This window comes from Drosophila santomea, chromosome 2L (genome assembly GCF_016746245.2).
Source record: "Drosophila santomea strain STO CAGO 1482 chromosome 2L, Prin_Dsan_1.1, whole genome shotgun sequence".
NCBI classification, from domain to species: Eukaryota; Metazoa; Arthropoda; class Insecta; order Diptera; family Drosophilidae; genus Drosophila; species Drosophila santomea.
Genome location: NC_053016.2, coordinates 18,884,991 through 18,901,053, shown reverse-complemented (window position 1 = coordinate 18,901,053; position 16,063 = coordinate 18,884,991). Strand labels below are relative to the sequence as shown.

At 42.1% G+C, this 16,063-nt stretch overlaps 3 protein-coding genes across 4 annotated transcripts; all 3 read right to left on the bottom strand.

Moving 5' to 3' along the window:
* Nucleotides 1-32: 32 nt before the first annotated feature.
* Nucleotides 33-1,532, bottom strand: LOC120458325. The gene is made up of 3 exons (XM_039645943.2): nucleotides 1,406-1,532; nucleotides 951-1,343; nucleotides 33-900 (listed from the first exon to the last, which is right to left on the bottom strand). The coding sequence occupies exons 1-3, from the start codon at nucleotides 1,458-1,460 to the stop codon at nucleotides 293-295; spliced, it is 1,056 nt and encodes a 351-aa protein (XP_039501877.1). The 5' UTR covers nucleotides 1,461-1,532; the 3' UTR covers nucleotides 33-292.
* Nucleotides 1,533-1,652: 120 nt separating this feature from the next.
* LOC120445075 (upstream-binding protein 1) lies at nucleotides 1,653-13,326 on the bottom strand. Of its 2 annotated transcripts, none has more exons than XM_039625243.2 (12): nucleotides 12,420-13,326; nucleotides 11,257-11,368; nucleotides 10,925-11,170; nucleotides 7,784-7,856; nucleotides 7,323-7,709; nucleotides 7,005-7,149; nucleotides 6,243-6,710; nucleotides 5,260-5,435; nucleotides 3,635-3,839; nucleotides 3,450-3,565; nucleotides 2,752-2,826; nucleotides 1,653-2,692 (listed from the first exon to the last, which is right to left on the bottom strand). In XM_039625243.2, exons 1-12 carry the CDS (start codon nucleotides 12,771-12,773, stop codon nucleotides 2,275-2,277), a joined length of 2,775 nt encoding a protein of 924 aa, XP_039481177.1. In that variant the 5' UTR covers nucleotides 12,774-13,326; the 3' UTR covers nucleotides 1,653-2,274. The 2 variants fall into 2 exon arrangements, with proteins under 2 accessions (XP_039481177.1, XP_039481259.1); XM_039625325.2 differs by having other exon boundaries at nucleotides 10,925-11,131; nucleotides 12,420-13,325.
* Nucleotides 13,306-15,756, bottom strand: LOC120445194. The gene has a single exon (XM_039625460.2). The coding sequence runs from the start codon at nucleotides 13,529-13,531 to the stop codon at nucleotides 13,352-13,354; it is 180 nt and encodes a 59-aa protein (XP_039481394.1). The 5' UTR covers nucleotides 13,532-15,756; the 3' UTR covers nucleotides 13,306-13,351.
* Nucleotides 15,757-16,063: the final 307 nt, after the last annotated feature.

Below are 16,063 nucleotides of genomic sequence, written 5' to 3'. Positions count from 1 at the left end.
ATTAAACCCACAACATAATATAACCGAAATACAAACAATGGTTTTTAAAACAATAAGATTGTATAAAAAGCCGTCGAAAGCTAACTAAAAAAACTAATTTTAAATATGTGTAAAATAGAAATGTGGAATTTATTTGGTTTTTTTGCCAGTGCATGTCCTTTGGCTTAGAACTTTTGCCATTTTCAGCTTATGAGCGTATGTTGAATAAATATACTGAATTATTTAGTCGACGATTATTACGCAGGTTAATTTCGCACAGTCCCTATATAAAATATGCATTAATGCTTCCTTCTTAAAATGGGAACTGCTTGGGATCGCAACAGAAGGTGAATCCATCGGCGGGTTTATTTGGGAGACCGAAGGGGCAATTAACTTGCTGACAAATATCCAGGCACTGGGGCCTTTCCGATCGAAAAGTATTATTGTACGTGAGGAAGACGTACAGCCCATTGCCTGTGGCATCCCGTACCACTTTGTAGGTCCACTCGGGAACTGGGATCCTAGAGCCGGAGAGGAAAGCCGATTGAAGGAAGCCCCTGGTATCTGGCAATGTCAAGATGCCAATTCCGCCGGACTTGACCCGGAAAAAGGTCGACTGCGGGATCTGACTGCGTACCCATCTCTCCACCTTTTCCCAATTGCCATCGTTAATTGACTTGAACTGTGGCACCACATTCAGATAGCGGAAAGTACTGCCCATCTGGTCCATGAACAGGAAGTCCGCAGAAGCCACCATATGTCCTCGATTAATCACCAAGGAATTGGCACTTGACAAGTACGACTGGCCATCACCGTAAATGCATTTAAACGCGAAGTAGATGTTGGACTTCATATAAGCAGCAGCCTCCTGAGGGCTGAACATTTCATCTGCCACAAACTCCACAAACGGCCGCTTGGGAACTATTCGATCACTATAATAGGGCTGCATACCACATTTATGATTTACTTACAAAATCGTTTGTAGTAGACATCGCTCTGCGAGTACAATACCCTTCCTTGCTGGGGATCGAAACAGGAGCGATAGATCTCCAGATCCTTGCCATCTATGGTATATCCCACGGCGTACAGGTTTCCAGAACCATCCCCATCTCGAATCCGCTTGGTCGCCGGCTGCATTGGACTAAAGCACCTCATGGGCAGCGGAACTGAGAACTGTCCATTGTCCTGGCACAAAGTTTCAACGAAATCCGTAGGATTGCAGTACATGAATAGAGTGACACCAGATGGAACAGTTTCCAAGCGCTGCAGTTGGATAGATTCGCTGGCATCGCGATAGGTGAAGATTCGATTTGATTGCTCTACCATATATTGGGAAATTTGACAATCGCCCTGCACTTTCCAAGCTGTCGAGTTCACTCAAATGCATAATACAATTCCAATCGCACAGAATAATGGTTTAACTCACCCAGGAAGCATATGAAATATAGGTATAAAAATATTATAATACGGATGCCATCCATACTGCAACAATTTTGGAGAAATGCCAAATAGAAAAGTACTATTATGTACTGTAGTACATTTACGGGGAATTCCTAAATAAAAATATGCTTTTATCGATTAATCCTAGTAGGCTCTTAGTTCAATCGAACTTAGTTCAATGGAACACTGAAAATGAGCTCCCCCCATCATTCGTAAACGTAATTAGTACACACTTTTTTGACAGTCCACTTGTGGATAACACTTTATTGCTTCTATCACATACAAAAGTTGTTGTTTGGTTGCTAGTTGAACTCTGCTTCGAAACAATTGATCAATTCTTGTATTCGTGGTACTGTACTTCAAGGTAATAATCAATATTTTAAATTTATTGTTTTTTTTTTTGGGTTTTTTCTTTCTACTTCAAACATTTGATATTGGTGTGGTTCTACAAACAAATAGTTATTTAAGTGATAAGCATACGCCATAGCGATAAAAGAAATTAAAAGTAGGAAAAGAACGAATCGAAATGCAATCGCATCGGAGAATTAAATGTGCATATGTAGTTGAATATCGTAGGTGGTATAAAATACATATAAAATAAACAAAACTTAAAGTGAGGACTGAAAACGAAACTTAAATATTTTGCACTAGTTCTTTAACAAAGATATTAGGGTACAGGGTTAGGGGCTGCTTGCTTTTTACTTGTTCAAAATTGCTGCGCGAAATCTCATACAAATTAAAACCTACATAAAAAGCGGTTTCAATGTGCCATCTTTCTGCGTGTAAATGCTATAAACTATACTTGATTGCTCGGATGGTGACTACTACAGGGCATCTGCGTTGCCAAAACATAGCTTAGTTGTTGTCCTGCTTGTTGATCAGCTTAAGGATCACCTTGCCGGCCTGCACCTCCATTGCGTAGAGGCTGCCATCCTTGATCTCGTTGTTCAGCACCTCATCGGTGACGGTCACAAGTATGCCAGATGGCCCCGATATGTACACGCAGCTCTTGTTGGCGTCGTTGAAGATATTGGAGCCGCTGCCCGAGTACTTGGAGTGCATCCCCCAATTGTTGAAGAGGGCTGCAGCAGCTGCAGTGGCTGCACCACCGGCTCCGTTCTCCTGTGCACTGGCCTTAGCCATGAACTCGTAGAAGCCAGGCATTTTGAACAGCTTCTGCTGCAGCTCCTTGGCCGTGTTCGACAACAGGTAGATGGCATTGTAGCTGCAGCCATCCAAGCTGGCGTACAACGTTAGCCTGGGAGCAATAGTCCTGGTGGAAGGTTCACAATTAGAAGAACTATTTGATTTTTGCAAAATTGTAACACTCACTTGGCGCGCAAAATGTTGAACATGCGAATGCCATCGGCCAGGCCGCAAATTTGAATCAAATCCTCCTTGGACATGCTAAAAATAATTCCAAAATATAAATAAGTCACAAGAACAAAAATATTTGAAATGTGCGATGTGGCATGAGATAAAGGTAGAACTATTACATACATAAACCCATAAATCCGATTAGAGAGTAATAACTTTTAACTAGTCAAGTATCTCACTGAGTACGCAAGCTATCTAATCAAGGCATTTAACTTTTTATGCAAAAACTTTACGGTTTTCTTGGTCGTAATCGATTGGATGGGGAATCATCATGTCCCTTAGTTGTTTTATGTAAGTTTGTTAGATGTCAGTCAACAAGATTGCTCAACAAACTGATTAAAACGTAATATTGTTTATTGCTTGATCGTATGAAATGATAATCAAAAGCAACCAAGACTCGCAGCTAAGCAGAAAAAGAGGAGCTTTCTGACGAATTGAATGAAAGCTAAAACCCCTAAGTAGAGTAAGTGAGTTGCAATCGACCGACGTTTTTAATTATACCTATCCTAAAATTTCATCGATTAAAACTACTCGGGTTCTTAGTATCACTTAATACTAGTTCTAAGCCTATCTATATTATCTTTGAAGCTATAATTGTAAAACATTCGGTTCGATTGCACAACTAAGGTTCCCAAGCGATCCAGATCACATACCGCATGATATCCGCTCCCGAGAACTGTGCGAACGTTGAGAGATAGGACGTGAGGCGATGATTGGTCAGCCACTGCGTCACTTGTGAGGGCGTCGATTCCGGCATTATGTTCTGGCTCTGATATGGACAATAAAGGGTCGTTTAGTTAGTAAGTGTGCTTAGAGAGCAGTGGGCAATGACACCTACATAATCGTCTATGTCAGCGGGCACATGCTGCGGTGAGACCATGTTTGTGGTGTCCATCAGCTTGAGGGTGGGCGAGTTGGTCGATGTCACCGAGTTGATGGCTATGGGGCTGCTGCTGGTAGCCGGCGAAGCTGCACTTGGCGCAAACGGAAGTATTCCATCGTACTTGGGTATATGCACGGGCGAGTTCGGCCAAAGTTTCATACTGCAAGGAATAGGACACAGAAAGTGATTAGTACAAGCCTGATATCCAGCGTTCCTGCAAATCCTACAAATCCAATAGAGCTCGTTCCGTATCTGAGGTGGGCAGGAGCGACGATCCTTCAGATGCAAGCGCATGTTCGCGAATGCGGGGAACGCCAGCGCAGAAATCACAATTCGATTTTCCCATCGTCGAGCAAGTTGCCTTGCTTAGGAGGCACCCGATACGCCCAGTTGCGGCTGATTGGTCAGGCAAACCCGTTTGGAATCTATTTTATATGGCTGCCTAACCACCGGGGAAGTTATCCAGATTTGCGTCTTTCGCCCCCCCATCATTTCCGGTTTTTGAGTGGATAATACCTATCCATAGGCTTTTCTGCAACTGATCGATAAAATCTATCCCAACAATACAAGACCTTATACAACCTGCATATCATTCGCCATCATTATCTATAGTGCTCGGAATGCAAACAAACGAAATCATTGAACAGAGACCAAAACCAAAAACCGGTTAAAAGCAACTTTATACTAAAAATAGCTTGGAGCAGAGGCAATAACAACAAAGACCACGGAGCACAGTGCTCTTAACTTATCTCTTAGCCCCACTATCCTTCGAATTTTCTCTGTAAACCTCTCGGGATCCATATCTCTTTCTTCCCATTTCTCCGGATCTCTCACCGATCGAGGTGTTCTCTCTTTGTATAAAGCACGTATCTGCTCTCAATTCGATTGATCTTTATGATATTGTGATCATGCAAATGACAAACTGAATGATTTTCATTTGGTCTCGTTATGGAAAATTTCCACCGAAATATCTGTACCTAGCGTTTTCCACTTCACATTTGATTCTAAATAAAATACATATTTAATAGAACCACAAAAGCAACGTGTAATCGCTTGGTTTGTTTGTTTATGTTTTGGATTCCCAAAAAAACATAATGCTTTTGATCTTTATATTCAAAAAGTAGCAGTTTAAATATAATGTAAAAGCGTTCTTACAGCACTCAAATCAACCGAAATCTAAATCAATAGTCTGACCTTATCATGAGAACTGCATGGATAACAATGTATTGAAACTAAACATGGCTAAGACCCTACCTAAGGGCTCTGAACCGTACTGTACGGTCAGATAAAGAACAAGTATTTACGTAATACGTAAAATGCACTTGATCTTAACTGGACGTTATGTAAATGGATGGTACGGCAGTCGCTTGGTTCGTAAATCAAAAAGCTCGGTCTGTAGCTGTCACATAAACAAGAGTTGTGGAAAAATTTGCGGGCTCAATTGGAAGATTGTGGGACAGCGTAGCGCAATAAAAATCGTTAACCAATTCTGGAGCAGAAGCTATGACAACTGGGGGAATTTTTCCGGCCCCACTACGATTCTATATCTCTCTTATTATCTGAAGAATCGAAATACTTACTATTCGGGGCTGTAGCAGCCAGTAGTGGTGGCGGACATCACCAGATCCAGGGATATGTCGTTCATGATGGTACACTCATAGCTGGGCTGGAACTTCTCCTGCTCCGATTGAGGCCGCTTCTGGATCTTCTCCCGATCCTGTTTATGTTTGCGGTCAGCTCCCTTTAGCTTGAAAACCTGTAAGAACATTCGTTTAATATACGTTTTCTAAGCGGATTGCACGGAATATGATAAGTTTATTATGAAAAGGGCAATTATCGAATATATTTGCCCTATGCTAGTTTTACAGGCAATTAAACTCAAAACCTTTATATAATGATTATCCCTTAAAAATCTTTTTGTTTCTTGTTTTTTTAGGATAGCAGTAAGTCCCAGATATGAATACATGTGTAGATAATTTTATTGGCACAAACAAATTAAACACTTTTTATGGTTGTTCTTTGGAAAAGCAGAGTAGCTTTTGATTACGTTCTCTCCCGTAAAATTCCGTTGGGTATTTTTGGACAGAAGTGGCCATAACTTAAAAATAAACAGGAGAGAACGCTATAGTCGAGTTTCCCGACTATCTGATACCCGTTACTCAGCTGGTGAAAGTGCGAAGGAGAGTCTTCAACACTGTTTTTGGCGGTTTGTGGGCGTTAGAGTGGGCGTGGCAGCATGATTCGACAAACTTGCGCTGCGTCTATGTCCCTGGAGTTACTCTACGAGTAACGGGTATAAATAGGTCGTTTTCTATAAAGATGATGTCAACGGACAACATACATACAGCTATCTAATTCCGCTGAATCTCTGTGTATTTGTGTAAGAATTAAATTAATACTATTTAAGATCTAGCTTACTGACGACGAAAAGCAATACAATCTTTTACTATCTTTTAAATGGAATCCTGCATCATATGAACGACAATATAGGAGACTCTCTCCGTTAAGCGCACAATAAACGTGTCTAACCAAGAATACGTTAGGTGCAGTTGTCCTAACTCACCTTGATCTGGCAGGCAGCTGCGTGGACCGCTTGTTTGCCATTGCTGCCACTGGCAGTCCGTTCCGGTGATGCTGAGGCAGTGGAGCCACTGTTTCCGCTTCCGCTGCCGCTGGCGCTGTTGTTGCTGCCCGAGCCGCTGGTGGTGGCACTGTTTGTGTTTTCTATATAGGTTTCAATTTGCAGTCGGAAGGGCACACCCTTTTCGCCGCCGTGTTTCTTTGGGGTAAATTCGGTTGAAATGCAGTTGACCTTGATGTAGACGCCGACCTCCTTCAGTGGGTCCCAGAAGATCTCGACAGTGTTCAGTGAGCCGGAGCTCAGTGGCTGCGACACGTGGCAGAGGCCGTACGAGAGCGGTACGTCCACCTCAATGATGCGTTCGCCTGGGCGGGATTGCTGCCATTGCTGCATCTGCTCGCGCTCCATGAACTGCAGGCGGCGTTCGTGGAAGCAGATCTTGATCACGCTCTGCAAAAGGGAATGGGAGGGAAACGGTTTTGTGAGAAGTGGCAAGAAGTGAAGTCATTTGGAAAGTTTTTTCGCACACGCAGATTTCACATGTACATGGACTGGTAATGCCTCCGCATCCCTCAAGTCGCAAGGCTTAATTGAGGCTTATTAAAATCAATTGAGCCCCCCATATACAGACAAGCGGTCACTCAGACGCGATGACCAAGTCGCTCACTCGACAGTCAAATAATTCACCGCATCACATGACTCTCCGCCTCAATTGGAGGCTGCGGACAGAGACTTTGGACTCACCTTCAGTATTTTATCCCTATAGAGGGACAGGTCTCCGATCTTCTTCAGCTTTATTTCGTAGCTTTGGCCTTGGTTGAGGTACGTCAAAGTCTCCTCATTGTTCTTGGTTGCAATCGAAGTGGCTGCTGCTAGAATGTACTGAAATCTGGAAAGGCAAGGATGTTATTATAACGATCTAAAGTTATTTCAACTCTTTTGAGATTGTCAAATCTGTAGTTCATTTTCATATAATCTAAATTCATTTAAAACTATTGGTTTGTAGAAAAGAGAGTACACGCAATGCAGTATAAACTATACTAAATACTTTATAATACTTACTTGTGATCATCAGCATGGGGAGCTCCGTTGGCCGAACCGATCTCGATTTTTGCTGGATCCAAAACGCTAAGTTGCTGGGGCTTTCCCTTTTCATTCAACTCATACTCCGCGTTGGCTATTGGTGAACCCTGTGGAGAGCCACACCCGCAGGCGAGTCCGGAGTTTACGTCATGTTTGCCGTTGCCGGCCGATCCAGGTCCGTTAGCCGAGTCCTGGCCAGGAATAGCCTGCGGCGGAGAGTTCTGGACCTCATCCAACTTGGCAATGGCGATGGAGGGCGATGCTGCGGCATTGTCCAGGGATGCCTTGGGGCTCGGCTTGATCTGCTCCGTCTGTGGCTCCTGCTTCAGGGTGGTCAGCGTAGGGGAGAACGACAGGAAGCTCTCACTGATCGCGGTGGGAAAACGTAAATTAGCTCAAATTGGATATTGTTCCGTTGGAGGATGGGGGGATTAGCTTACTTGTTCAAGTACGAGTTGCTGTTAAACTCGGCGTTTAGATCGAAGCCGATATCATCGCTCCAGCTGCTGCGACCTGTAAATTCGAAGAATACCAAACACTATATTTCAACCCGTATCTGTCACGTTTGCGATATCTTTTAGATTCTAGACGTTATCACAGAGCTTTCATTGACGCTCTTAAAAACTATAGCCGACCTCAAACCGTTGACGTCAAACTTGTACCTTAGCCAAAATAAATGCTGTCATGAATTTATAGAATGCGGCACTTGTAGGGTTAATTTATAATTAATTGACGTAAGTATAATTTTATACAGCATAAACTAATGCTATTTTGGGCACGGGTTCCCAATATAATGCACTAAAGTCTAATTATACCCGTTACTCGTAGAGTAAAAGGGTATACTAGATTCGTTGAAAAGTATGTAACAGGCAGAAGGAAGCGTTTCCGACCATATAAAGTATATATATTTTTGATCAGGATCAATAGCCGAGTCGATCTGGCCATGTCCGTCTGTCCGTCCGTCCGTCCGTCTGTCCGTCCGTATGAACGTCGAGATCTCAGGAACTACAAAAGCTAGAAAGTTGGGATTAAGCATACAGACTCCAGAGACATAGAAGCAGCGCAAGTTTGTCGATTCATGTTGCCACGACCACTCTAACGCCCACAAACCGCCCAAAACTGCCACGCCCACACTTTTGAAAAATATTTTGAAATTTTTTCATTTTTGTATTAGTCTTGTAATTTTCTATCGATTTACCAAAAAACTTTTTGCCACGCCCACTCTAACGCCCTCAAACCGCCCAAAGCTGCTACGCCCACACTTTTGAAAAATGTTTTGATATTTTTTCATTTTTATATTGGTCTTGTAAATTTCTATCGATTTGCCAAAAAACTTTCTGCCACGCCCACTATAACGCCTACAAACCGCCAAAAATTGTGTTTAAGACTCTCCTTCTCCCTTCCACTAGCTGAGTAACGGGTATCAGATAGTCGGGGAACTCGACTATAGCGTTCTCTCTTGTTTTGAAATACAACACTATACTAAAATGTTTAAATAAAAACAAAAATAATATTTCCGAGCTCAACATTATGTGCATAGATATCGACTAAGAAAACAAAAAACAGAAAATATAGCCCTTTACCTTATGTGTTCTGCCACCAACCGAATATATGTATGCATCTCCATATATTGTCTATACTGTAGTGCCGAGTCCAAAAACAAAGTAATTTACCAAATAAAAGTTTGTAATGCCTCGTTAATTGACTTAATCCGTCTACAGATAGGAATTGTAGCTGTGTGGACAATTTCATCGGACAATTCATATCTCGATCACAATTGATTCCGAGTTATCCAAGACCGAATGACGCACATCGTTGCGCTGCTCTCTCGTTTCACATTGCCGATAGTGCCACAGCCAATTGTTTGACACACCGTATCTGTAAGTGCGGACATATAGGACATATATATTCGGTGAACCGAATAGAATGGATGCTCCGAATAGTTCCCTTAACAAATGGCAAGAGGAAATGGGCTTAAAGCCTTCTCTTATGTAAAAATCGAGTGCGGGAAAAAGGCAGGACTAAAGCTGAAGCCATTAGCCCGGTCGAGTGATCTCAGTTCTCCTCCATAGCCGTGAAATTCCGAATAGTTTAAATGATCTCAGTTTTTCCACAATCGTGGAGGTTTGCCTAATAGCGGATTGTTGTACGCTAGCATTTAGTCTTATCTACTCCGAGTGCCGCCTGCCGAATGATAAGCCATCTAAAAGACAGGGCCGAGCTCTAGATTGGCGTCCAAATTATATGGTCGGGTGCCCCCAGACAAGTGCTTCTACCTAAATCTGTTTGTTTCGAAGTGTTCCAGTGTGCCAGTGCCAGTCACTCGCTTCGGTGTAATTAGTACAGGGACCCTGCGTGATTTTGGAGCAATCTCGAGGACATATCTACAAAGTTTAAAGGGTTTCGGTTGGGGGCTTGTTCGGGCCATTGGAATATTACTGAGGGAAGATTTTACTTTTTTAAAGCTCTATTGATTAACACAAGCCGAGGTGCTAAGTTAATTACTGTTTTACGGCGGGTTTTAACCATCGCAGTCTGTGAATTGTAATTCGGCTGCCTAACTCCGATATTGAAAGCCGTCGCATGTTAATGAGTTTATGAAACTATTTAAAGACCTGATCTTTCGAAGTGCAACTTCTCCTGCACCAAGTTTGCCCAACATCTCCAAGCACCACAAGCTTAGCCCTTTGTTGAGCTTAAAATTTAATTGCGATCTCACGCACAAGTCGTATAACTTCTGTGCCTGATAGATACAGATTAATTAGCGATCATCTTCCATTGTTTATACGCCACTACGCCACTTAGCACCCAACAACAGAGAGTCTCACGTTTGTCTTACAGACCATCGATCGAATTAGTCGTTAGATCGAATACATCTGTCTAGGCATCTCAATATCCATATACTCATACTTGCACGGGACTGTATAATCAAAGAGGCGCAACTCGGAAACGGGTTTCTCAATTACGACGGCTTCTAGTTTGCACACACGGGTTTCTGACTCGCCCTCGGATTCCAGATGCAATCCCAGGAAGAAGTATCAAGTCAGTTTCAGGCGTTTTTCATTCTTGCTGCTTACTTTCATTGATTACATTTTATGCAAATCACCAAGCTAATTCAATGAACAACAAGAATATGGGACAAATTGTTGTATAATCTTTCTGTTCTATACTTTTAAATACATTGAGTTTGTTCAATCGATGCGATGGGTTTGAGTTTTATCATAATTATCGGACCTGTTCTTTGAAATTAGCATTCCATAGCTTCTGGACTTTATAAAACAACAAAAAAACCGTTTAAATACGACTTTAAAGCATGAATAAATTAATTGTCATTGCTACAATCTATAGGTGGAGTCAAAGAGCAAGTCACTACAATAGTAATTGGGTTAAAGGACTTAGAAGTTAAATAATTACATGGCATAATGATTCTTCGCTTTGGGAAATTCCGATTCATACCGAATTATTATCTGAATTAGGTTATTCTGTTTTTGTAATTTTTATCCTATTCTACTGACTTAACAAAGAATTTTCCACAAAAATGATTGGGTCAGAGGTAAAAGATATATGAATATAATCCTCACCCGAGTGCTTCTCGCGCTTGTGCTTGTCCTTTTCCTGATGGGCCACTTTGGTGGGCAGCTCGCCGCTCTGCGATGCTGTGGGTGAGTTCTCACTTTGGCCAATGTCCAAAGAGTCCCAATCCATTCGTCTTTTGCGTGAGCCGCTGTTCAGGAAAATGGTCTGCACGTCGATGATTTGCGGTCCCGGCGAGTCCTTTGACTGCCCGTCTACGACAATCGTAATTTGTTCGATTAGCGAGCTGCTCTCTACGAGATCGATAGATGTGGAAGGTGATGGTGATGGAGATGAGGTGAGCTGACTGATCTGGGTGCACTGATTGCGGCAGCCTTACCTGTCCACGATTCCTCTGAGTTTGGCGGCGAGTCAACAAAGTTGATCACTTGCTCATAGTCCGATCCGATATGCTGGTGGTGATAGCCGCTGATGAAGTGGCGGTTTTGGATCTGAAAAACCGAAACGTATGGGTGTTTAGTTCGAAAACGTAATTTCGACGGTTTAATCAATTTGGAACCGAATCAGAAGCACAGAACCAGCAGCAAAGCGTGTCTGGCCGCCAACGAGGCTATGCCCTCTCAATATTATCTCTACCGTCCAGCTGGAATACTTTATAAGTAGGTCCGAACCTTGCTGATAAGGTCGCCAGCAATCTCGCCTGAGCTCTACCAACCCTCTTTCTCCCTGACCTGAGAGAGGGAATGGGCATAAAAACCCATCGATTCATGTTTATTTGCTTATGAGAGCTCGGACCCGGTTTGATTCCACACAATTATGCTTTCAAAAGATAAGTGCGAGCGTGCTCGATGTATGTAAACAAACGGAAAACGGCTCAGTCTGAAGAGCTGGCCAAAGAAGACCCAGAACGAGCGGCGTTATTTAAAGATACATCCAAAAATAAAGGAAGATAAAACACATATCGACTGGTAGAGTGAGTCCGACTGTTGACTTAACATTTGCAACTATTTATTAAGCGCTGTTCTGTTGTTTTTCCCTCGATCTGTCTACCACAATTTCGTTATATGATACACCCCGCCATATAGTATAATTAGCAATTGAACTATATATTTATATTTGCCTCAAGGCAAACAGATTTTGCTTGGAAAAATGTAATCACCCAATTGTAAGGAGCTTGGAAGGCGACAGTTTCGATTCAAGAAACAAACTATAGCTTAAAAACAGTTGTATAAATATGGCTAGTTATAATTAGTTCAGATTCTGTGGTGATTATTCAGTTTCCTCGATGGTCTACCTATAACGTGAAGAAATGCTTTACATTGAGAATAAAGAAGTAAATGCGTATATGACGATATCATATAGAATTATTATGACTTATAAAAAATCAATTTACGAGTATGACTGCTTTTCTTTATAATGCCGAGTCTACCGGCTGGCCTACCCTATATAACTAAGACCTTTTAAATATTGAAGCAAAAAATGCATTGTAACCTATCAGAATTATACCAAGGGAATTTAAGGAATGCTAACCTTTAATCTTACCTGATTTAGATTTTCACTAATACCGTTAGTGCTGTTGTTGTTGGAGTTTTGATTATTGCTGATATTGTTATTATTATTATTATTATTCTGATATTGACTGCGGTTTAAGTTGTTGAATTCCATTTGGTCGAGTTCGTTGAACAGATTCAAATCGAACTTTGTTGAAAGGTTGCGTTGTTGCTGATGCTGTTGCATCTGCTCCGCTTGTAGTTGTAGTTGTTGATTTTGATGTTGTTGAGTGTGATGTTGAGGGTGGTGGCTCAAATGTTGTTGTTGATGATGAGAATATTGTGGATCGAATATGCTTTGTAAATCCAACAGACCGGAGTTTTGGGATAGAAACGAAAGCGCCATTCGGTACGTGAGTTAACGGCGTTGGAATCGCTTTTTGGTCTCTATTAGTCTGTGCTTAATGTGGTTAGATATCCGAATCCTGAATATTGGACCGTGATCGCTGTCACCCGTATTACGAAACACTACTTCCGACCGGAGTAATTTCGCCAGCAATTTTGCTCAAGTTTTTAGTGCAATGCGAAATGCAACAAAAGTTATTGATGGTAATAGTAATATTCGAAGTAGAAACCGTATATTGATCGACCGACACTTACTGATTACTTGCTTAGGCTAACATTTTGGCTTGGCTTGTTCAAAATGCTCATATGACACACTTACTTAATCGTTCGTTCTTTCGTCGCACAGCACTTTGGATATACGAGGGCTAACAATATGCACTTGACGTGAGTTCTACTAACAACCAAATAATATCTCTAGTTTATTCATATATATTTAATGTATATTTAAAACATGTATAACTTGCTTCTTGTAAATTTTTTTTAACTTGGCTCACAGTTGAGTGGAATTGGAAAGGTGGCTATTGTGCGTTTTGTGTTCTTGGGGCCTTTGAGAGGGTTTGGGACTGGCCGGGGGGCAAATTAAAACAATACGAAAAACGAATTGTATAGTTTCTTGATACCGGTGGTCTCGCGCTGACGATGGCTTCGAAGTAGGGTGTTCTCGATTTTTAACAGCATTTTGGTCCGGAGATACATATAGCTCGATTTCGACTGATATTCATTAGACATGCGTTGCAGTCGTATTTCAGATTTCTCCATTTATCGCTGAATTGGTTTGCCCGTGCTGCAAGCTTAAGTGTCTTGGGTTGGTTCTACAGTACAGGTCTCACTCGCTCTGGTGAAACTTATCACTGGTTGCGGCTACTTCTAGCTCTTTGTGCTGGTTGTTTGGACCACTGTCAGATGGCGACGGACATTATATAGCAGTTGTTTACGCTGAAATCGAATATATATGTGTGTATATTTCACTGATAACAGGCTGCGCTTGCTTTCCTTCTGCAGTTGGTTCTCTTTTGAGTTTGGCTTCGACTGATTTCGCTGTTTGTTTGGTCGCTGTCAGATATTCGACATTCCAATTGGGCACTTGTGGGGGTTCGTTTCCAAAAAAATTGGATTTACACGGCGATTATGTAACTTTGTTTTGTTATACACTGTCAGAATGCTCACATTATTCTGATCGTATTAGCACAAGATTATGATTGCGATTGTGGGGGTGGTTCCGTAGACTTTTTGCGATTTAACGACTGGATGTACGCACAACTACTAGGTTTGCTCGACGATTTAGCTCTGGCTTGCACTGACTTTGCGACTTTACTGTGAAGTTGATTCGCTGGATTTGGTTTCTCTCTTTTTTTTTTGTTTAGTATAGGTGTTATCGCGAAATGTACGTTTGTGTTGGGGTGTTATATATCAAGCGGGCGAGATGCCAGTTTCTTAGATCGTCACTTTTTATTGGAGCCTAATTTTTGCGGTGACTGCGAACAGGTTTTTTTCGGGGCTAATTATTCACAAATGCTCTCGGCTTTCATTAGACAAATTAGGCTGTTTTTTCAGCGATTTTAGTTTATTTCACACGATTTAGCACTGTATTTACGACGAAGCGAAACGGAACGTTTTTTATCTGTGGATTCTGTTTCGCGATAACGATAACGGTACGATTCGGTGGGTGGTGATAACGTTTTCTGCCAATTCAATGGGTTATGTTTTCAAGTTTTGGGTTTTCTTGTTTATGTGGCCGGACTTGCTAGAGGAGCACTTTTAATCCGACGAAGCGAGGCTTCGAAAAGCCCAAAGAGACAAGCATTTTGTGTGGCAGAACCTTGGTCGAGCGGCAGCCAACGCGGACACGAGGTTAAAATATCAATGAGTTGTGTGAATTTTCGCCGTTAGCGGGAAACTACAGATACACCAGTTTCGGAATTAAAAAAGTACGAAAAAAGTCAAGAAACAGAGCGTTCCAATCAAGACGACGTCGCCGTTACAAACACAGGCAAAGATCGCGGTTCGCAGATCGCAGACGACTGCGACAATAACAACAAGCACTTGCGATTACGGAGGCGGAACGGGAGCAACTACGCTCACACTCACACTTTTCGGAATAATGCCGACCCGAAGATTCAGATGCTGACAGCAAATTGATGCGGATGCTGCTGCGGCGCTGCTTTTCCTCTGCCGCGTGCTATCACTCTAATTGATTGTGGCAACAACAAAAGTGGCCGTTGTCTTCGTATTTATTGGAGTGCACACAGACACATATTCCTCTCTCTCCCACAATTGAAAGGGCTTTGTGTTGTTGATGTTGTCGTTGTTGTTTTTGTTGTTGTTGTTGTTGTTGTTGTTGTTGTTGTTGTTGTTGTTGTTGTTGTTGTTGTTGTTGTTGTTGTTGTTGTTGTTGCTACTGCTACTGCTGCTGCTGCACTTGTTGCTCGACGTTCCGTTACTCTCAGTCCGAGTCCCAGCTGTTTTGCACGTTCTTTTGTGTGCCTGCGTTTCGCGGTGAATGGCAAGAAGCGGACTGCTACGCTACTACACAATAACAAGTCGATTAATTGAAGTAGTCACTGTGCGGTGGGGGGACTTTTTTCCTCAATTTGTTTGGCTTTTTGTTGCTCCTGCAATTGAATTCAATCTTTCGCTGTCATTTGTGTATATCAATTATTTCTTTCCTTTCGTTCTAACGCTGCGCGCGTCGATGACGTATTTGAATTTTGGCACGCACACTCAAAGACGCAAAGACCGAGATGAAAAAAGATTTCGGGGTCTCGCTTGTTCTTGTTACGCGCTTAGTAAGCTTTTCCGCTCGCGATAAACACTAGAAAAAGCGTCAACGTGTTAAAATTTTCTGGAGGCGTTGTTGTTGCTTTGCCGACGATTATGATGCTGCTGTTGTTGTTGTTGTTTTTGCTCTTTCAGATTAGTTTACACTCCCGCAATAAATCGCTGAACATGTGTTTTAACGCCGATGGTACGAAAAATACTGATTTGGTGAGCGAACGCCACAAAGCTAATATTAAAATACACTAGCCCGTTATGTCTTCTCTCTTTGCCTCTCACTCTGCTCCAAAAGAGCTCCAAAGAGCTCCAAATGCGCTCTTCAACCAACAAATACCAATACCAGTGCCTCACTGTAAGGGTCAGTCTGTGTATGTTTGTGTGTGTGTGTGCGTCTTTGTGGAATGCACGTAAAACAAAGGCAAGGCTAATTTGCCGTGGCACGCACTCTTCAGGCCAACTTATCTATTCACTTTCCCGTTACATATGTATGTATATCCTTCCAGGCGAAAGCGATTC